Genomic DNA, 14,412 nt, shown 5'->3' on the forward strand with positions numbered 1-14,412 from the left:
TAGTCAAGGAAAGCTATATTTATAATATGTTAAATTAGTTCCTATTTTAAATTTTGGCCAATTAGTATTTGTAGATAACAAATGGACTGAACTATTTATGTTATAAATTTTCTACTCAAAGCCATGTTAACTAAAAAGGCAAAAACAAATGTATTATAGAATTAATTCAAAGATAAAAGCAATTAAATTCATTGAAGAAACCACTTAATTAGAAATTACAATAGAAGTGAATAAAATGTTAAGATATGCAAATAAGTATTAAAAATAAAAACCATTTGAATTTACAGTATTATTTTTAATCATATTGGGATCTGCGGCAATAGCTCGAAATGTTATTAATCAACTCGAAAACTCATACCGAACCATCAGGGTGGCAAAGATAGGAAAATTGGGGTCCAATACAAAATAGAAAAATATGCCCTTTTAACGCATAATTTTGTGGGCCTCAATGTAATATTTTCCAGCGATAATGACAATCGAACGGCTTGACCTAAAATTAATTTAATTCATTAGCATTTCCTTATTTTGCAGTATATAATAAAACAGATCACCTTTAAAACGATTCACAAAACGTAGGGTCCTCTCTTTTTATTTAGTTACATTGGATTTGTAATAAGTCTACATGGTAAATTATTGCTTGGAATGGCACTGCATTTCATGCGTCTCTTGAATTCTCTTCATCTAAATGACAGTCATTATGATATATATTTAATAATATTAACTTTAAAATCAGTAATAACAAGTAAAATTTGTGTCTCACCATTTCTTTCTAAAAAGTCTTTATCTTTAAAATGGGCGCTGCAAATCTGTGCCCACTAACTAGGCATCTTCCCTGATTTTATATTAGTTAACCACACATTAAAAATATTTTTGCATTTCGGAAAATTGTGAAACGATAACTCCAACGTTCTTTTCTCACCAATTACTCGAATTGTAATATTTTTAAAGGCAGTATTACTACAAAAAGGCAACTTATGCCACCTCTGCGCCTACAATCCACCATATTAATCGTTTGTTTTGATCAACAAAGTACGCAGACAAACCAAGCTGCAGGGGTAGCGACTGTGGCGCCGCCTATACCCGTTTCGCTAGCGAATAGGCTTGGGCTTTACCTCTGCTGGGACGAGAAAGAGAGAAATCCAGTTTTGGCAATCCCACCTCCGGTCCTCTTCACTGACGTCGTCAAATTCCAAGAAACTAAATGTCTTTGTTGTGTGTATTGTAGCTTCTCACTGACACCGAGGCAAAAAGACAGGTGTCCCTGCACTTTGCGGCCTAGCATGACGTATTTCACCCTCCCGGCGTCACCATCTCTTACATGTATCAGTCAATTCAAAAGAAAAAGTTTTTTCAAGGGGAAAATCTATAATCACGTACAGCGTTGCCAACCGTACTCTAATTATAGTACATTTCGATAAAATTAACTTTCGATTTTCTTCGTTTCCAATCTGTTATATTACTCTCAGTAGGCTAAAAATGGAAATATCAAATCTTATTTTACAAACTAGTAACTAAAAATATTGAGGGTTATAATAGGCACCGTTTCAAAAATTTAGAGGCCCCCAAAGTAGGCCTACACTTTTTCAACGTAGGCACGTGCCTGCTTGTGCCTATTGCTGGCGGGGAGCCTGCCAACACTAGAAAAGGAGGTTCCATGCTCCTCGTCAGAAAAACAATTAGTGTATTAAGACGAACTGACCTAGAACTTACAAGTGAATGTGTATGGATTGAAATATCGGGTTATAATAAGAAAAAATTAGTCATAGGAAATCATTATTTTTCTCCGCTATGCCAGTTAGAAAAAATAGCAACGTACCTTGATCTGCTAATGCCAAAATTATACGATTTAAACAAAGACTATTTAATACTAGGAGGTTTTAATGTTCCTGGAGTGGACTGGATATTAAATAATTGCGATAATTGCCATAACTGTATAAAACCTAGGGCAAATGCTGTATTAGAATTCGTTAATCATTTAGGACTAACTCAATTTAACAATGATCTTAAAAATAATTTTGGGAATATATTAGACCTGGTACTAACCAACGATATTCAACTAAATGTACAATTAGATACCTCCCCTTTAATCAATATTGACGTGCTACATCCACCCTTAACTATTGATGTTCTTTGGCCAGTAGTCGGCGAACTTCAAGAAAGCGGCGAAAAGTTTGATTTTAAGAGGGAATATTTTACTAACCTTTATTACGATCTTACAAATAACGACTTTTCGGAAATTATACGATGTACAGATATTGATGAAGCAGTGTCTAAACTCCATAACGTCATTTCACAATTATTATCAAAGAATATCCCTAAAATTAATATAAAAAGAGGCAAAGTGAAAAAGCCCAAGTTCCCATTGTGGTTCTCGGAGGAATTAAAGAAAACCTTAGCTAAAAAAGCCTATTATCACAGAAAATGTAAAAGACTTGGTAAAGACAATGATTACGTCAAAACTCAAAAACCCTACTATCGAGAGATAGAAACGCGTACGGTATATCCATTATTGAAAATACTAAAAGTAATCCGTCTAGTATATGGTCATATATTAATCAGAGGCTAAAAAGCGGAAAGGAAAACATAGTTATAGATAATGTCAATGGTGGTTTTATCACCAACAGCTCAGAGCTAGCCAATAAGTTTAAGGAACATTTCTCTAAGCCCTTTAACAATTCGGATATAAATTACAATCAGGAAGATTTTCCATTCGGGGCAATCGCCACACTTACGAAGCTCGTTGTTACGCAAGATGACGTCCGAGAAGCTATTAAGAAACTTAAGCCAAAAAAAAGCCTCTGGCCATGATGATCTTCCAGCTTACATGATAAAAGGGAGTGCAGATTATTCCGTTGTTATGTTTTATCTTTAATCTTTCCCTTAACAATGGTCGGTTCCCAGAATAGTGGAAGATTTATCTGGAACTCCCAGTCTTTAAGAGGGGTCTTAGGGGTATGATCGATAATTACCGACCAATATCTCTTATCACTGTTCTCGCAAACATTTTTGAAACCATTATGTACAAATATATATATAGTTGGTTTAGTGTCTACCTGTCGCCAGAACAGCACGGCTTTTGCCGTGACCGCTCAACGGCAACCAATCTCCTGGCTTTCACAACTGACGTAGAAACTCCTATACATAATAGAGGACAGACTGACTGTATATACCTATACTATTCCAAGGCTTTTGACAGAATGAACCATCGCTTATTACTTACTAAGTTAAAGCGCTATGGCATGGGTGGAAAACTATTAAATTGGTTAGGCAGCTATCTAGACAATAGAACAAATATACTAAAAATAAATGGAATTGTAACTAAAGTAAGCTATAACACGGACAAAGGTGTCCCGCAAGGCTCCGCGCTGGGACCACTGTTGTTTAATATATTTGTAAATGACCTCCGCTTTTCGATAAAAAATAACTCTAAAATTAAAACCGACGCTGACGACAATAAATTGTACAACCAAATTGTAACCCCTAACGACTGTATTTCTCTTCAAAATGATGTTAATAACTTAGACGACTGGAGTACTCAAAACGGATTACCTTTAAACCCCGATAAAACCAAAGTTATATCATATTCTAGAAAGAGGACACCTATTGATTTCAATTACAAAGTTAATTCTAAAAGCACCTCCCGTTGTTCTGAAATCACGGACTTGGGAATTATATTTGATCATAAGCTTTTTTACACATATCATATCTTGAAATTAAAGGGCGACTGTCTGAGAATCCTACACGCTATCTGCCAAATTTCTAGAACTCTAAAATGTAAGGAATTATTTGTAAAATTATACGTCAGCCTTGTTCGCAGTAAAATATAATATTGTTCCCAAGTATGGACAGGGCGTAGTAACTATATGTTAAAAACAATTGAACGAATTCAACGGAAATTTACGCACCTGTACCATTACTACTTTCTAAAATCAGCTCCGTATGATTATATTAACATATTAAACTGTATTAACTTAATGGCAATCCGCAATAGAATGTTAAGGTCGGACGCTTTATTCTTAAACAGTCTATTAACCAACAAAATAGAGTGTTCTCAGTTGTTAGAAAATATTAATATTAAAGTTCCACTAAAAAATGTAAGAAACAATGATCAATTTTATATCCTTACTAAACATATTAACCCACTTAGCAGAATACAAAAACAAAGCAATAAATTAACGGACAATGTTGACTTCTTTGAATATAATAAAACTAAATGTATTTACTCTGTAAACGACGCTTTGAGACCGAACAAATTGAATGATATAGGCCTATATTGATTTTACTGTATTTTTTGTGTTATATTTATTTGAAAATATTTTTTATATCTGTATTAATTTTAATTAGTATGACGTAATTTTAAACGTGTTAAAATCTAAAAAGTACTTATGTATGTTTTTTAGCACGAAATAAATCCAATTTATCTATCTATCTATCTATATGAGCACTGAGGTTGAAAATAGTTTTTATTCAAGCAATGACCAATAAAACATTATTTTTACTTCTAAAATATTTTTAATGTCTATTAAGCAAGCCTCAGTTTATCTGTTAAAAGGTATTATTTAGTTGACTTTTTGACCTTCATTACCTGACAATTTCAATAAATTAACGACGACTATTAAAGACTTGTCGGTTTTCATTCAGCCATTGGTGAAACAAACTATCAATAAAAATTAACATGCCCATATTAAATTCCTAACAAAATCGAGGTTTTTAAATTTAAAAATTGGCATCTAAAAACCACTTATAACACTTACGACTTTAACAAAATGAAGCTTGTTCCTTTTAAAAATGTGTGTTAGATATTAACATTTGTCAACATTTTATTTTCACTCAAATAAAATTATGTTATTGATTATTTAAAATCGTTTTCAATTAAATATTAAATTTTTAATTGTTTCAATATTTTAGCACAAAGGGCTCGTTATAGTTGAAAGTAAACTGGTTATTGGAAAGTTATCTGGTTATGACGTGTTGCTATGTATTCGTCGTTCTACCAAACGCAATGTTGTTCAATCTCCAAATGCACAAAGAGCAAATAAAAAAACTAAAATAATAAATCAAAAGATCATCGGTGAATGGCTTCCGTGAATATGAACCTGGAGTTCAGGACAGGTGTGAAATTCAAATGTATCCAAAACTTAATTCAAATCTTCGAATGCGTCGTAAAATACTTAGTCGTCAACACGAGCTATTTCAACAGAAAAACTAACTTTAGAAATATTAAACTTAGCAATGGCGTACCTTGAATAAAATTGAAAATGCTTTAATAAACAACGGCCGCTTGACAATTTCGCCACAAAAGCGAGATGCAATTTCTAACACAACAAGAACGTCTTACAATGAAGTGAACTTTTCATTTTAGTAAAAGACAAACGCGATTTACGTCCGATTATTCAACTGTCAAAAATTTTGACGAATAGAGTGAATAAAAAGTTCACCATAAGGCTTGTTAATTGAAAGAGAACAGGTATAAAATACATGAACAATAAATATATCCGCTATAAGAAGGACGTCCCATAAATTTTAAACTCACGAACAGTATATAAGACATCTTGGTCCTGGTAAGTTTAGAAGTTAAGCTTCCCAGTGAGAGATTAGCTTCGAAATCGCCTTCTCACCAAATTCGCAGATATCATGAGTTTCAAAATTGGGGCGCTTGTGATCGCTGTGCTCTGGGTAGTGGCTTATTGCCAAGCAGGTAATATTACTTTCTTTTTAATTATTCGTTTATTTTCAAACAAATCGTTATCATAATTGAAATGGTCAGGTAATTATAGTAAGAAGGCAATTTTAAGATTTATATTAAATTGGAAAATTAATTATTATCAGCTAGGAAAATACCCAAAGCACAGGCATAGGTCCAAGCCAATTTGTGACTTTTAAAGCTATTGATTCGAGTGTCCAAATTACAATGCGTAGGAGTGCCTAATTTATCTATAGGCTAGAGAGGGTTGGACCTTTGTGACCTGTGCACCTTCACTGCCTTGGCTACGTTGACGATCTCGGCCGCTTCGACCATATAATAATAACTTTGAGTCAATGATAAATTCCTTTTGAGGGACAAAATTGAAGAAAATTCTTATTTTTATTTAAAAACCGGTCGGCCATGCTATTTTCTATGCGAAATCATGACAAGGAGGGGCTCTTGGCTGTTTGAAAGCTGGTATAATAAATAAATATAATTCAATGTACCTAAAAATTCATGACACTGCCAAAGAAAACTTAAGTCGATTTAATATAATTCAAATATATATGTTATTATTTGTCCTAATACTATTTTTTATAAATCGTAAAACCACTTATTTCTATGGAAGAATAGAGTTTCTCGTAAATTCAAACACTAACTAACCAATATTTTAACGTGAAATGTGAAATATTTAGAAAATAAATAAAATACATAAATTTTCTTTATTTTTATATCTTAATTCGATTTCTTAAAATTAAACTCTAGGCAACAAAGTTAATACAGCATACGAAAAAAATTTCATTGATTCCCAGGTTTTTCCACTAAAATCTGATAAAATCTTAGCAGGAGAGAGATGTGGCTTAGTTGAAAGTTAGCTTCCATCTTTCTGATAAATAGAAACCTTAATTCTAAACCATCGCAAAAATTTCTTTTTATTTTCTTTAATTTCCCTAACAAGTTTCATATTTCTAATTATTCCGATTCTATCGTAAATTGACAACTAGACGTATACCGCGAACATTTGGTGGAAACCCTGTCATTTGGACGTTGAGACATTTACCGTAACCTTTAGCAATCGGTCACTCTCAAAAGTCAATAACCAGAAGAAGTTGGAGAATAGTTACCCAGTACATATAAAACACAAAAACAACAATTATACACGAACGTGATACGAGGAACTACACAAAACAATACACACGAATGACTATCGAAAAAAAGCGCTGACGTATTTCCAAAACCACGTAACCGCAGAGTTATATTCTCAAATAAAAGCGTTGTACGATATCCCAAAAAATGCGGTGATTACACTTTGACCCAAAAATGCGTAGGCGTTCGCAGCCGAGACCCACAGACAGACACGGTGATTGTAAAACCCCTCCTAGGGCGAATAGTCCCCTCGGAGAAGTAATAAAAAGGATATACCCCTGAAGAAAATCGCGAAGGGATGAATTTCATTGAATTAATAATTTCAAAATGATAATTGCGTTGATTAGTATTGATCAATGTCACGCGTTTCTTTTAATATTTATCTTTTTCGAGAACGTACAATCGGCAGATTAATCAAAATTTCTACCAAGATATCTTTTCTACGCAAGGGTCAAATCTGGCCATCTGCATTTGAAATTTGACAATATCGAGAGCATATAATTAAACAAGCACGTCAATGAGGCAACACCATAGTTTCCCTTCGTTTCTTTGCAATTAGCGCTACAGGAAAAAAGTTATGCAAAATGATTTTGGAGTTTTAACAACAGCGTTGCAGAAGAAAATATCTTTATAACTGGTTAAGCGTGGTTTGAGTTTCACGGTGATTGAAAACCGAAAACCATAAAAATACAACTAAATATACCGAAACCCAATTTTTCCAATTGGCCTTCTGTTCCGACGACGTTAATATATGTTCCAGGAAAATCAATCATAAAGGCTGGTTTGCCCTAGTTCCAAAATGCCGGGACGGCGTCACGCTAGGCCTAAGGGCTGGTTTTCACTAATGACAAAATGCCTCTACTCTGCCAAATAAACGTTTTAGGCCTACGGGAATATTTGATGTCGAGGTTCACCATCACGAAATCCAGCCTTGAAGCGCATTTAAACGGTCTAGATTGTTAAAGCTTTTACAAGAAAACGAGAACCACCGTTGGTCTAAGGGTAACAATGAACACGGTTGAAGAGGTAAAAAAGACCAACAACGTTTGGGGAAACCAAAATATATTTATTTGTGAAATTAAACCGATACGCGGTACTTACTTCGACCGATAGGCCTTCAGGGCGAAGTTAAAAGTTAAGACTAATTAACGGAATGATTTAAAAATTAAAACTCGCGACGCGGGAAAATAAAAACACGCTACAGAAAATCGCGAAAATGACTACGCGACACACAAATATAAAACTACAAAAAAGGACTATCGGCCGAAGTATCGCGTATCGGTTTAACTTAATAAATAAATATATTTTAGTTTCCCCAAACGTTGTTGGTTTTTTATACCTCTTCAACCGTGTTCATTGTTCAAGCTTTTAACAAGCATATTGCTAGAAAATATCTAGGAGCAACAAACAAAAGGAGAACGCAGCTAGCCTTTAAACACGCTAACGAACGGTTGTTTACGAATTTCATTGGACGAGCGTCACGAGCATTTACGCTGAACGTTTTACGGGCGGGGGAGGAGACAATTTCCGAACTTCCCCCTTCCGACGGCAGCAGGCGCTAGAGCGTCTAACCAATGAAAAACGTACACAAGAAAATCCACGACTTTTGACGGGTTGCGTTCTCCTTGTGTGGGGTGTTGTGTTTGTTGCTCCTAGGAAAATATAAACTTTCCAAAATTGACGGCTTGAAAATTCCTCTACACGTTATGGTCAAAAAAGCACGCAAAGAAGGTTGTGTGTCCAAGACATGTACCTGTAGTGTCGCGCGCTAAAACGTCATTTCAAAATCCGTCAATTATTTCTCTATTTATGCAACTTTAAAATTGCATTCGCCATAAATAGAAATAATTTATACTTGGTAAGTATTATAGGAAGTATGACGTAAGCTCGATATAAATATGGAATTGTTATCAAGTTTAGAGACATTTAACTTCGAAGGATTAAACGTTAAAAGAAATTTTTGAAAATTATCAATTAAATCTTTAATACGGCTATTTAAGAACTATTCACACGAGCTTATACTTTTGCCCAACTTTGTTTGTGAGCTTAGTTTTCGTCACACGCTCCACCAAAACTTTGCTGAGATCTTACGCTCTAACGGCGTAAATAACTCTTCATTCTTAAAAAAATTATCGTTTTTGGTACAAAATCTGTCAATTCACAAAGTTTAAGATATTTTATATGAATATTATCATAAATTGCACAATTACAATAAGTATGACACTTTCTATGGTTTTTATGCTTATTTCCTAACTTATCCTTTTTTCAACACGGACATTCTTGCCCAGCTCCGACTTGGACTTGTATTCGAACTTACAAGGAGACTACCCGAGGTGATAATCACCGATTTTGTTGAAACTAGGTGGGTATGTAGACCTTATGGTAACATGAAATTTCACCAAGGGAAAAAATGCAATGGGCATTAGTTTTGCCATGGCAACCGAAATTGTTTTTGACAACACAGTATGTATATTGTCCCATTGAAAATAACAATTGAACAATTTTTACATATTTTGATCAAATTGACCAAAATTAATCAAAATATCATAAAATTCATTTCATTTGTCAATTTTGATCTATTTTTTTTTTTGGTTTTGAAATTTGAAATTTTTTTAAAATTTTTCACAGGGGGGAAGTGCTCAGATTCCCATGTTATTTTCAATGATAAAATATACATACTGTGTTGTCAAAAACATTTTCGGTTGCCATGGCAAAACTAATGCCAATTGCAATTTTTCCCTTGGTGAAATTTCATGTTACGATAAGATCTACATACCCACCTAGTTTCAACAAAATCGGTGATTATCACCTCGGGTAGTCTCCTCCTTAGTAGCGTGTTATAGTTTTCGGTAGTAGTTTATTTCGCTTCTTGCATATTAAGACCATAGGTTTCTCGGTGTTGAAAACTAAAACTTGATTGGCCAATATCTCTGAAAATCAGATCGGCGAAAATCTTTGCTTATTGATTTACTTATTGGTATTATGTTACTTATGATATTATAATTTTATTCTATGTTATCGAAATGATGTGTACGAAAATTACTTGATTTACATATACAAACCATCCATTCTTTAAAACTTAGCCAACAAAAAAGATCGTGTGACCATCACGTTGTTAATTTTATGTCTCCATTAAGACTTAGTAACTTGGTTTGCGACTCATGTGGACGAAAAATGTGTTGCAAAGACGAGGAATCATGTGAAAAGTTGCGTTATTCGTCTTGTACCGACATCATTCCCACGTATAGTTCAGAGTACCGGCGGCTACGGTGTCGCTATTAAGAGTTTCAATTTAAAAATAAATTTGATATTCGAATCAGTTATTTGTCAATCAACGCTATCGTTTATCATTAATAAAACCTAGAGAACTTAGTTATGCATTGCTATTGGTATCGTATACTTTGTATTTAATACGAATGACAACTTCAAACGACAACGGTTAAAATGAATGGCCTTTATCAATATGAATGAACAAATTAATATATCCTTAAAATATTTTAAAATGATAGGAACATTTAAAAAAACTTCGTCCACATGAACAAAATTGAGAGCAATAAATAGACCTTCCGTGTGATCAAAAATATCCACAATCCAATAGCTCCACCAAGATGATTTTCAAAGTCGCTGTATTCTTAACGGTACCAATTTGTTTGGCTGCCCTATGCTGGGGACAAGGTAAATAACAATTATATTCGATATTAAAACTTAAATATTGAAATACTAATCAGATTAAATGTAAAATAATTGACTTTTACCCGACGTTTATAACATTGTCTCTTACGAGAGAAGAATTTACATAGGATTTATAAATGAAACATTTAGCTACATAGGGTTGACGCAGATTCCAATAGTCGTGATTTCCACCCAAACCGCGGATGCGCATAACGTAATTGTGTTTATTACTTTACCCAGCGATGTAAAAAGGTATAATAAAACTATTAAAACTATTATAATCAGCTAGGCTAATACCGAAGGCACCACCTTAGGCCCAAGTCATCTAGCGACTTATAATGCCTTTAAACAGGTAGCCGGGTTACAATGCGTAGGAGGGTGATGGCAAGCCCTTCATGCCACGCGAGCCAACAGCTCTCTATACTTTCTAGGCATAAGTTTTTATTTAAAGACTGAATTTTCCGTAATTAAAAGTGTATATGATGTATTTCTCCCCTCACTATTTTTCTTGCGAAACGTATTTTGAAAAATCAGCGGGAACCTACGCGCGTACCAGTTTCAAGCGAAAAACATTCGCACTATAGATAAACGAATACTTCAACCTAAAAGATGCGTTATATACTTCGGCTATTACTTAAGAATACAATTTTATGCGCAGATGGAAAGAAACCTGTTTTGGGGAAATTCAAACCCGATGACCAAATATCGGCCCAGTGTCAAAAGAGATTTCCGACTTACAAAAACGACAGATACAAGATTGAAGGCCAAGAGGTAACATGTTTTAAATCAACAATTATTTACCTATGAGTATATCAAGTTTTCATAAAAGCGAATATAAAGTGGTGTTTTTAGCGGCATCTCCAAACCTAGTATATTTGGTCCAATTTGTAAAGATTTTGGAAGTTTAGAATCAGGAACTAAATAATTGACGTCAACTTACAACGGAGAATACGGCACTGCTATTCAAGTCGAAGTTCCTCAAATTTAAAACATTAACTGTCTTCTGACTGAGGTTTAGCGTTAAAATTTAAATCGTAAATTATAATAAACACCTGTTTAATTGAACAAACAACTACGAATATGAAAAGGTACTCATCAACGTAATTGTTATAACTATTTTAATTCGTATAAACTAAATACTTATTATCAAAAAAAATATTCTAATATTCATTAATCAAGGCATTTAAAATTTATATAATCGTTTAGTTTTGTGTACTAGAGTGCTTAATTTAAATAATTCCCGGTCTGAAAAATCGCCCATAATTTAAAACCTGTATGAGAAAAACGTTTATTTGGGCAACACGTTGGGGAGCTGTTTTCACCACTCACACGGAGGAACGTCTTAGAAAATTAAAAATTATCATCCTGCTACGAGGTGTATAGTGAAGTTATTTGTAGATATACGCTGCGTCAGGATAGTCTAGCTTCTCGCGGCAACAACGACTATTAACTAAAGATTGACCTTCCTGCTAGTGTTATACTCAATTGTAAAATTCGTGTTTTCCAGAAGCAGGAAAAATAATCATTTTTAAATCTAATTAAGGGGTATCCAAACACCTGTGAAATAACGTGCCATGTGACAGATTTGAAAACCAATAAAGCAGTATATTCGAATAGACAATACCCAAGGGACAACTTCGACCCGTGCAAAATTGATAATAATGAAGACGGACAGGTACGTTGAAAACTCTGCTATCATACACACTTTGATGTTAACTTGATGATGATTATTTCGTGTTGGAGCAGGGCTGTTGGAACAGAGTTTGCATTCCGAAGGATGACGCAGCCACAAAAGCCTGCCAAGAACTTTACAGCGACAAACTGGTCCTTATAGCTCAAGGAGTATCACCGAAGTACGCGAACTGCAACGTTAAGTGCTACATCAATGGCACATTATCTAATAAAGCATGTGCTACGCTGACATACGCTGATGAGACGCCATGCTACACGGTACTTCTCTCATAGTACTCTTTAGTCCCTTTTCGTTCTAGCTTCTTTAGTCGCAAGGTTGGTATCACTAAACCATTATTAAAAACGTATCGAAATTGGCACAGAGTGGCATAAAAATGTTAGAAGCGTAAAATCATGTTCCAGAATGTTTACCCCATTGATTACCCGTCTGGGTGCGTTAACCACCTCCCACCAGCGGCGTAGCAACCAGGACCCCAAATTTTCTACTAGGGGACAACACCAGTGTTTGTCCACCCCCAAAATATTTTGAAATTGTATATACAACCATTATGAGAAAGAAAAATTTGTAGTTTAAAACTTTTAACAACAAAGTAAGAGCGATTTCAAATTCTACTTTCAATTTTTTAGTCCAATTGAAGTAAAATTTCCAAATATTTGTCCACTTTTATAATATTGTATATTGTGGAGAGCCGGGCTCGCTTGACATGTAAGACTCGCTTCGCTCGCTATGTACCGCCCAAACTCAAAAACGTTCCTTCGCTTCTGCCTCTGAAGTATAAGGAGATAGCGAAGCGTAACCCAACGTAAATCAGATATATTTACAGCAATTCAATTTGTGCACGCACCTTTATTTAGTCTTGATATATAATGTGGCAAAAGACCTCATCATTTGCTTGTGCACACAATTTTTGTAAAAACAAAGAGACCCACAAAAATTGTTTTTCGTTTCTATTTACATTCATTTGGAATATAAATCTGCTACAAAAACAATGAACAATTGAACTGAGGTTGCGCTAAAAATATTTCTAGGATGATAAATTTACATAGGACTTATACTTTTTGTAGTAGATTATATAGCTTGAAATTCCGTACGAACGTAAAAAAAAATTAGTTCCCATCGTTCCCCTTCTCTGTGGAAAAGGAGTGGCTAGTTCATATCGGAAAATATCCCACACTCCAGCAAACGAAATTTTCTTTGTCCTAAAACTTACGTTTCCCTTTAAGAATAACTCGTACAATTAGCGGGGAGATAACTTGCAAACTCAACACAGAATTAGCTGTTCCGAGTTTTCACCAAGTGCACAAGTTGGGTTCGAACCCGGCTCCACCCGCTACGAGGCGGAAGTGCTAACCACTTTATTTCACAGTGTCTTCTCTTTTGAAGTGGTTTTTTTTGCATAGCTAAGGTGCTATACAGTCAGCCACCTTCCAGTGATGAGATATTAGGTGGATCCTTTTCGCTTATTCTGGGATTTCGGAGTAGGGTAAGAATAGTTTACCTTTAACGTCATTTTACTCTCATTCTGTGGTGGCGAATAGTTCGAGTTGGGGTCATAACATTTTCCCAAAATGGCTGTCTGGGCCATTTTACCCGATAAATTCTGGTTTATCAGACGGTTCTATCAGTTTACTCCCACTTTTGAGGAGGACCTTGACGAATAGTTCACAGTGTAAAGTCCATATCTAAACCCAAAAAAGCGGGAATTTACCGTCAAAGAACAAGCGGAAAGTATCTACCTAGAGCGAACCACTTTGAAGTGCTTGCGTATAAAGAAGCTGATCGGGTGAAAACCTGTTTGAAAGTTATAGTTCCCAAATCTAGTCTATTTTTCACATTGTTTTAGTAGTTTAATGTTTTGGTTATTTTTAGAACGTCAATGGATACAAGTGCAAAAATGGAAGGTGTCTGAACACGAGAGGACGCTAACGTACCATCTTACGAAGTAAAATGTACACTCTCTGAATAAAATCTAATAAAAGCATTCAATTATTTACTCTTGATATTCAGCAGACCCATTGGCAAAGTACCGTTTTCAAATTACGTGAGCCAAAAAGAACCCTAACCGCCTCCTCTTAACACAAAGTGAAATTCATTGCGAATATGCCCTTAAAGGCTTTATAAAGTTAAGCAGTGCCTTGATGTACATGTACAGCAAGATCATAAGCTTATAAAAACTCCCTTAATATATAGATTTCGCCACCTCGACCAAAATTGG

At 34.7% G+C, this 14,412-nt stretch overlaps 1 protein-coding gene and 1 long non-coding RNA gene across 2 annotated transcripts; one reads left to right on the top strand and one right to left on the bottom strand.

Annotated features, from left to right (window-relative positions):
* Positions 1-274: 274 nt before the first annotated feature.
* Positions 275-850, bottom strand: LOC149962006 (uncharacterized). The gene is made up of 3 exons (XR_016480685.1): positions 761-850; positions 552-681; positions 275-490 (listed from the first exon to the last, which is right to left on the bottom strand). It is a non-coding gene; the product is annotated as an uncharacterized LOC149962006 (long non-coding RNA).
* Positions 851-10,435: 9,585 nt separating this feature from the next.
* On the top strand, positions 10,436-14,152 carry LOC149962007 (uncharacterized). Its single transcript, XM_090173860.1, has 5 exons — positions 10,436-10,507; positions 11,163-11,275; positions 12,048-12,179; positions 12,251-12,454; positions 14,067-14,152. Exons 1-5 carry the CDS (start codon positions 10,441-10,443, stop codon positions 14,121-14,123), a joined length of 573 nt encoding a protein of 190 aa, XP_090029986.1. The 5' UTR covers positions 10,436-10,440; the 3' UTR covers positions 14,124-14,152.
* The last annotated feature ends 260 nt before the right edge of the window (positions 14,153-14,412 follow it).

The sequence above is a fragment of the Leiobunum rupestre genome, chromosome 1, assembly GCF_980474605.1.
Source record: "Leiobunum rupestre chromosome 1, qqLeiRupe1.1.hap1, whole genome shotgun sequence".
Classification (NCBI taxonomy): domain Eukaryota; kingdom Metazoa; phylum Arthropoda; class Arachnida; order Opiliones; family Sclerosomatidae; genus Leiobunum; species Leiobunum rupestre.

Excerpts from the sequence above, each read along its gene's own strand:
- LOC149962007 (XM_090173860.1), top strand. The coding sequence starts at position 10,441 with ATGATTTTCAAAGTCGCTGTATTCTTAACGGTACCAATTTGTTTGGCT. Across the intron at positions 10,508-11,162 it reads TGCCCTATGCTGGGGACAAG|ATGGAAAGAAACCTGTTTTG; the intron begins GTAAATAACAAT and ends TTTTATGCGCAG. Across the intron at positions 12,180-12,250 it reads ATAATAATGAAGACGGACAG|GGCTGTTGGAACAGAGTTTG; the intron begins GTACGTTGAAAA and ends GTGTTGGAGCAG.